At 39.1% G+C, this 8,817-nt stretch overlaps 1 protein-coding gene across 1 annotated transcript; it reads right to left on the bottom strand.

The window, feature by feature from the left end:
* Positions 1–5,801: 5,801 nt before the first annotated feature.
* On the bottom strand, positions 5,802–8,496 carry LOC306876486 (uncharacterized protein; the record flags this gene model as incomplete). The annotated part of the gene is made up of 2 exons (XM_079427694.1): positions 8,172–8,496; positions 5,802–7,428 (listed from the first exon to the last, which is right to left on the bottom strand). The coding sequence occupies exon 2, from the start codon at positions 7,023–7,025 to the stop codon at positions 5,802–5,804; it is 1,224 nt and encodes a 407-aa protein (XP_079283820.1). The 5' UTR covers positions 7,026–7,428; positions 8,172–8,496.
* Between the last annotated feature and the right edge of the window lie 321 nt (positions 8,497–8,817).

Here is an 8,817-nt window from a genome sequence, read left to right as displayed (position 1 = left end):
TCTCGCGGAGGGGGGCGAATTTGTTCCTTGTGGAGATCTCGAAGACAGGGGGGGGAGAAGTCGTCATCCGAGGCCTGGCTCGCGTCCTCCGCTGCTGCAGCACCCAGGGTCCGTGGTGTCCCGGCGCCGGAGTGAAGGACATCTGGGAAGATCGAGTCCTGGGTGCACAGGGTCTGTGCAAAGAAACACACGGAGTAGAGGTGGTGGGAGTGTTAGAAGCGTGTACTTTACCTTCAGCTAGCGTAGCACGGACGTGCCGGACAATGGAGTCTCCGATGATAACAACGTCGCATTCTGTCTCGCGGAGGGGTGCGAATTTGTTCCTTGTGGAGATCTCGAAGACAGGGGGGGGAGAAGCTCAATGCTCTTGACCTTGCTCTCCCACCTTGTTTCTGCCCACATCTTTAAGGTGATGCTCACATGGTTCTTCAGAATGGACCATCTTTGGGAGGAGGCTGAAAATAATGTGTAAAGCTTTTGCAGTACACCAAAATAGCTCATAGCATCCACAGATCCCTTAGCAGCATCACACACACAACTAAATTTAATGTATGCGCCCCACATGGCACAAACAGAGCTCTGGGATTCTTTTCTAAGAGCCTGGCTTGAACTCCCTTATTTTTGCCCTTCATGTTTGCCCCGTTGTCATATGATTGTCCTCTGCAGTCGTCAAAAGGAATTCCCAACTCCTCAAGTCTTGTCAGGATCATGGATGCCAAGTGCTGCCCTGTGGACTCCTCTGCCTTCAAAAATCCCATAAAATGTTCCCTGATATGGGGCTTCTCCATCAGTGACACCACTCTAATGACCACTGACAACTGTTCTATGTGGCTTATATCTGGAGTGCAGTCCAGAATTATTGAAAAAAACTTTGCCTGCTTGATGTCATCCACTATATCAGATATGATTTTGCTGCTTAACAAATCAATCAGCTTATTCTGCACATGATGCCCAAGGTAGCTGTTTTGACTTGCTGTTCCTCTTTCGACACAGTTAAGGTGATCTTTCATAATGGGATCAAACTTGGCCATAAGTTCGACCTCTTTGAGAAAATTCCCATTTGATGGTGTGAACAGTGTTTCTGTGTGTCCCCTTAGAGCCAAATTTCGAACCGCCAGTGACTGCACAATAGCAGTGAGACGTGTCAGCACTGCTCTCCATCTCACCCTCTCAGCCTCAAGTAGTGCCTCCTCCTGCTTATCAATAGTTTGTCCACTTCTTAACCTCACTGCCAGTTCCTTCCATGCTGTCATGCAATTGAGATGTTCTGGACTGTTTTCATGTGATGTGAGGTGAGTGCTCGCATGTTTCCAATTTGCCATTCCTGAAATTGTTAAATTAATGTTCCTCTTGGAAAACAATTTGCAGCAGAAGCAAAAGAGGCTGTTGTTCTTCATGGAATATATCAGCCAACTTCTTGCCATCTTTTCACCACTAACTAATGTCTTTTTAAAATATTGGTGATGGCAACTTCGTCCATCACTCTCATTCCTCTGGAAAACAAAGTCAGTTGGCAACCTACTTAGTCCTCTGCGAACCAGCTCAGTCCGAATCATGTCAGGCAGAGGTGAGGGCCAGTTAGCAGGGTCAGTTGACAGAGGCTCATCCTCAGCAGTGGGGCTGAGTGGGATGTTAAAATTACATTAAATTGTAGTTGTCTTGTAGCCTAGGCATACCCCCTTCACACACACAGAGAGAGAGAGAGAGAGAGAGAGAGAGAGAGAGAGAGAGAGACTTGACTTTAAAACCCCTTTATTACAAAATATTCAGGGTTTAAACAAATACTTTACATAGATTTAAAAAGTAATTTAAAACACAAACATACCATAATAAAAAACACACAAAAAAACAAGCAAAAAAATAGCACAATTAGATATAAATTTGCAAAGCACCATCAAAGTCAGATTCACATATGCACTGGTTTACTCCCCAAATGTGATTGAAAGTCTCCAGGTCTTTAACTAAATTATAGTATGCATATTCCACCTTTAATCTAGTTTTAATTAATCCTTTTAAAATTAACATTGCATCAGTTGACCCAACATTATTTATTTTACTTTTACGTGAAATCCAAATTCCCATTTTTGCTTGCCCAAACAAAAAATTAAGCAAAACATGGATCTGCTTTCTGTTTCTGCTATACTTGGGTCCATAGATAAATAACATGGGTGAAAACACTTCTCCTAAAACTGTACACCATTCTTCTATTTGAGAAAATAAAGGCACAAGCCTCCCACATTGAAAAAATAAATGAAAAACAGTTTCAGTCATCCCACAAAAAGGGCATCCCTCCTGAACCTGGGGATCAAGGTGTGCTCTGTATCTGTTTGTAGCTATTAACCCATGCACAACTCTCCACTGAAGGTCTCCAGACCTTTTTTCAATGGGAGGCTTGTACAAGGCCCTCCAGCAACCCTTCGGGGAAGAGCCTGATCCGAATAGCTCTTGCCATTTTGACTCTTTAACTCCTCCTAAAGAGTGAGAGTGTGAAACTTTTACACATGTGACGTACAGTGCTTTCTTCTCAATTTTACTGAAATGGTCCAGTACAGGTGTCTTGAAGGTCAACAAAGACCCCTCCTTTTCTTCAAAAATACCCACAGCCGGAAATATTCTTAGTTCAGGAAAAGTTAAGACCATATCTTCATTAGTTGTTTCCACACTACATTTAAATTCCGTCGATAAGCTCTCAAGAATTTCATTTAACAGTTTTTGTGTCCGACGAATTGATCTTATTCCAATCTTGGAGGCTAGCATTTCAGGAGACATCCATCCATCTGAGGTTATTAAATGTCCAATCTTTACAACTCCTGCAGCCTTTAGAAGATTCTTCATCGATGGTGATTTTAAAATTGCTGAGTCCACTATAGAATTGTGCATTAGGGGTTCCTCCCTTGACCAGAGACCTCCCTCATCCGTGATGTCTCTTGAGATATTAAAAGTCCTCCAGGCTTTGAACACTGAATGATAAAAGGAAGTTAGTCCAGTCAAATCAACATTTTGAATATCCAGAAGAAACAAATGTTTATCCAGCCCCATCCCTCCTGCTCTTCTAAGGAGGGCACAAGCTACTCCAGACCAGTTTACATCCACTCCGTAGAGGAATCTTTTTACTGTCTGTAGTCTGAAAGTCTTAATTCTGTTTTTTATATCCACTAGTCCTTGTCCTCCTTCTTGTCTGGGCAAAAACAAAGTCGATGCTTTTATCCAGTGGTTACCGGACCAAAAAAAGTCTATTAAGCGTTTTTGGATTTTTTCAACCAAATCTTCAGGAGGTTCCAGAATGTTCATTTTGTGCCATAGCATTGAGGCTACGAGGTTGTTACAGACCAGGGCTCTTCCCCTATAGGATAACTGTGGTAGCAACCAATGCCAGCAAGACAACCGAGCACACACCTTCTCCACCAGGCCCTCCCAATTCTGTCTCTTATAATTCTCCCTTCCTAAAAACACCCCCAAGTATTTTAACCCAGATTTTCCCCATTTTAAATTACCTGGGAGAGCTGGAGTGTTGTGGTCTAAGCCACACCACAATGCATCACTTTTTGCCCAGTTCACTTTTGCAGATGAGGCTTTACCATAACTTGATAAAGTCTCTTTTAGAACCTGAACATCTTTAACATCCCTTAAAACAACAGTAATATCATCAGCGTACGCTGAAACTTTTACATAATCATTAAAAATAGCACCTTGCACCTTCAAACCCATTCAACTCTCTCTTAGTTTACATAGAAGAGGTTCTATAGCTAAGCTATAAAGCTGACCAGAAAGTGGGCATCCTTGTCTGATACCCCTCTGTACCTTGACAGGGACACTCAGGCCTCCTGCTATCTTTACCATACATGTTGCATTATTGTACAACAACTTTATCATTTTCCTAAATTTCTCTCCAAACCCAAAAGCTTCCAATACTTTAAAAAGATATTGATGATCAACACGATCAAAAGCTTTCTCCTGATCAAGTGACAGTATTCCTACATCAATATTATTACACATTGCATAATCAATGACATCACGTACTAAATGCAAGTTATCAGCAATACATCTGTCTTTTATACAATAAGATTGATCTTTGTGTATAATTTTGAACAATATTTTGTTCAATCTGTTGGCAAGGCACTTTGATCAAATTTTATAATCAGTACAGAGAATTGCCAAAGGTCTCCAGTTCTTTAACAGGGTAAGATCACCTTTTTTTGGAAGCAATGTTAAAACAGCCCGTTGGCAGCTCTTAGGTAGAAACCCAGTACGATTACATTCCTTGAGCACCTCAAATAAATCAGATCCAAATATTGTCCAGAAATGCTTATAAAATTCACCAGGAAGTCCATCTATGCCTGGAGTACGACCCGACGAAAGACCCGTTACGGCATCACTTAATTCTGCAAAAGTTAGTCCAGACTCCAATGCTTGTTTATCTTCTTCATTTAGACAAGGAAGATCTTGTAGGAATCCATTTTGTATCGGGATGTCAATGTCCTCAGGTGAGTATAAATGTGAATAAAACTCCACTGCTAGTCTGCACATTTCCACAGGTTCAGATATACATTGTCCATTGTCATTCTTCAGGTTATACATTTGGTTAACTTGTGCACTCTTGCGTTCCAGATTGAAGAAAAAAGAGGTGGGACTGTCCATATCCTTTATAGATAAGAATCTATTTCTCACAAGAGCTCCTTTAACCTTTTCATTTAAAATAGAGCTTAGTTTTAATTTCTTCTCAGACCACTCATGTACATTAGAAGAAAGATCTCCAATCATGTTTTTTTCAATGGCAAGGATTTCTCTTTCAAGCCATTCCAGAGACCGTTTCAAACAAAAATTAGAGTGAGATGTATACTGCTGACAAAAATCCCTTATGTGAGCTTTGCCAACTTCCCACCAAAGAATTACATTATCAAATCTTGTTTTCTCGTTTTTCCATGTCTCCCAAAAATGTTTAAAAGATTCACAAAAACTCTTGTCTTGTAATAATTTGACATTAAAATGCCAGTAAACACTTCTGTTTTTCTTAGAATTCAAGTTACAATCAATAGTGATTAATTTGTGATCAGTGAAAGATGTGGGGACAATGGCTGCATGAATAATTCTACTTTTCATACTATTTGATAAGTACAGTCTATCTAGTCGTGCTGCTGAAATCCTCCCATCACTAACCTTTACCCATGTATATTGTTTAACAGAGGGATTATTTTCTCTCCATATATCAGTAAGATTAGAGGTTTTAATAACTTTATCAAGTACTGTAGATGACTGAAAATGGGGTTCTTCTCCATTTCTATCAAGCAAAGCATTAAGTGTACAGTTCCAGTCCCCAGCTAAGATAGTGAAACCATTACCTTGGTGCTTTCCTAAAAATACTTTCAATTTATTAAAAAGAAGTATTCTCTCAGCTCCTATATTAGGTGCATATACACTCACAAACATAAAGACAAGACCATTTAAATCAACCTTAACTGCTAAACATCTTCCTGGTTCAATTTCAGTTTTTTCCAAAACTTTGGCTTTTATAGAGGGAGAAAAGAGAATAGCAGTTCCTGCACTCAGGTTAGTGCCATGTGTGAGCACATATTCATCCCTCCACCACAATCGCCAGTCAACCTCATTGTTTGCATCACTATGAGTCTCTTGTAAGACAATAACATCTAATTTCTTTAACTTAATGAAATTTATCACTGTATCAGCTTTACTCTTATCCCTCATCCCATTAACATTTAAGGATCCCACACGTAGAGTTTCCATATTAAGGAAAAAAATTAGAAAAGAAACTATCAGAAAGAGATGTGTATTAGCCATAGTGATTAGTATTTTCCTCTTTTTGGTTTCCCTTTCCCTGTCCTAAACTTTTTCCGAATATCAGTTATATGTTTTTTTAACCTAAAACGTTTCTGTTTTGTTAGCTCATCATTATTGCAATTTTTCCTTGCCCACATTACAGAAGAGATAAATTTATCCAGATCTGGGAAAAATTCACTCACTTCTATGCTTCTACCTTTTGTCTCATCCAGAAAATCATTAATTTGTGTCACAGTGTACAAATCTTCTGTATCTGCTTTTGACATGTCTGACCCTTCAGACCAATGTCCATCATCTTTCATACTATCATCTGTATACTGAGAAAACCCATCTGTATCATCCACCGAGCATTTCTTAGCTATTTTTATAACAGTTTGAGATACAAACTCATTTTCTTTTGCTTCCTCAACATCATTTATGACAAGCGCAGAACTGCATTCAGCCTGCTCACTACTCTCCACATTCACACCAGCATCGCTTTCACTCACCTCATTGTGCCCGTAGACCTCCTCTAACGGCCTTTTGTTGGGTTTCTTAGGTACTTGTTTATCCTGTGCTGTTGCCCTATTATCCTCTGTATCACTGGTATCATTGTGATGAGCTGATCCATTTTCAGTAACATTAACAGGCAGCTGCTGCTCAACATCCGCTTTTTTATTAGGACAGGAGAAACGTTTATGGCCCATGTTCCCACATTCGAAGCACTTTAGATTGTCTGTACTTGCATACAGCATATATGATCCATCTCCATGGCTTACACGGAACGAGATCTCTAATGTGCGCTCTGTTGAAGTCAGAAACATTAACACTTGTCTCCTAAACGACAAAACGTGTTTGAGATCAGTGTTTTTACATCCCAAAGGGATGTTCCTGACAGGACTTGCGACTTTACCGTATCGAGTTAGTTCTTTAACAATCGCGTCATTTGAGACAAAAGGCGGTACATTGGAAATAGTGACTTTAGTTGCCGGAGCCGTTAAAGGAGTAACGGGCACAAACATTTCCTTAATCCATAATCCATTCTCAGTCACCTGGTTAACTAACTGTTCTGTTTTTAAAAACACGATAACTGCTTTGTTCATACGCGATGCTGAGAGAATATTATCGAAACCTATAATTTCTCCCACCACCACGAGAACATCCTCCACGCTCACGCCAATTCCAGGTACACACCTGCACCCATTACGCAACGACAGGTGCGAGACTCCCTGTCTAACTTCAGAGTCCATACCGACACGCGACAAAAGCCGCGAGCGGCTTTAAATACTCAGTAATCTTAAAGCAAAATATTAAGACAAATGAGAGAAAAAAGAAACCACTTTCAAAATGCTCAATATTCACGCTCGCTCTGATCAACACGCTCACTCGCACCACTACACTCGCACATGCGCAGAGAGAGAGAGAGAGAGAGAGAGAGAGAGAGATGCAAAAACCCACCTGCAGGCTTATGCTGGGTAGAAGTAGAGGCAAAGATGTCTTCATCCTCAATATTAGATGTTTGTGGAGACATATGACTTGCTGAGGACACAGATGGTAGCTCATCCTGAAGAGCAGAGTCCTGTGTAGTGGGGGAGGTAGGTGGCTCATCCTGACAAGTGGCAGAGGATGCTCCAAAATATTTTAGAAGTGCCCCTAAAACAGGACGCAGTTGAAATTGACATCAAAAGACTGTTGGCTACAATATTACTCTTAAAAATTGCAAATTTAAATAAACATGCCCTAACATATATACAATATAATCTAATCTAAGGGCGGAACAATTAGCTCCTTGGTTAATTTACTGCCTCAAATTATATGCTTTGTCACGTAACAGAGTTATAGCAAATGGAAAATGTTTGTCTTTTACACTATCTACACATATGTAAATTACACTGGCTATTTACAGTAGCCAACACAAACAATGGAAATAAAATAATAACTGTACTTGCAACAGTTTTGTTGCAAAGCATAATTTTGTGGTTAAATTTAATTAGACCTCGTGTTGTATACACTGCTGAAAAAACAATAGAACCCTGCCCAAAAATAACAGAAAATGTAATGGATTTAATGGTTATAATGGGAATTGTATTGGTTTTAATGGTAAGTATAACAGTGTCTGCTGGTATATGATGGATTCTATTGGTGGGTGGGATGGTAAATCCTATTGGAAAAGTGCCCAAAACACACTACAATAAGGAATTTTGTAATAGTTTCACTGGAAAAAAGTTAATGGTTCACAATGGTATTTAATAGAAACCATTAGAATTTTTTTAGCAAGGTAAGCATAGCATGCATCATAAGCAAGAAGGCTAACAAACCTAAGAGTTAACGTTATACCACTAATTAACACAATGACATGAATACCTTAATCATACAGAGAGAATATTTTTGCATACCTTTATCTTTTGCCCGTTTCTCCTCATCTTCTTTTCTTTTTTTCCTAAATTGGGCACCTGACAGCTTTGGCCTTTTTCTCTCCATCACTGTGTTTACTAAGTAATCGGCAATCAACAGATTTCCCATCCCCCAACGCTGTCACTCACGACCAGAAGTCAAGACTAAACCAATTCAACTCCACATCATAATCGTTTTTTATTACCTATTTTTATTAGCCATTTCACACAATTAAATAAAAAAAAAAGTGCAAATTATTAAGGTATCATAGATAATAGAAAACCGCTTAAAGGCACAGATGATTTTTTTTTTTCTCCAAGTTCGTGTGCCGCCCCCCACGTGTCATGAAAAAATGCCGCCCCGGGCGGCTGCCCCGTTCAAGTACTCTTTTTTTTTTTTTTTTTTTTTTATTATTTTTTTTTTTTTTTTATTAGAATTCAATTAACAGATATACAAACATCACAGTTCGTAAACAAAAAGAACAAACACAATACAAACACAAAGCAGAGCCATCAAATACAAATTAATAATAAATAAAAATAATATTTTCATATTTTCAATTGAAAAGTTTGGAATATATATCAGTTGCTAACATAGCTTTCTTATTTCTTACCAATTTAAGAGACTCAAAATATATTTCAGTTGCCC

The sequence above is a fragment of the Barbus barbus genome (genome assembly GCF_936440315.1).
Source record: "Barbus barbus genome assembly, chromosome: 10".
In the NCBI taxonomy this organism is placed as follows: Eukaryota; Metazoa; Chordata; class Actinopteri; order Cypriniformes; family Cyprinidae; genus Barbus; species Barbus barbus.
The sequence above is the reverse complement of the archived record's forward strand: the minus strand, read 5'-3'. Positions and strand labels throughout refer to the sequence as shown.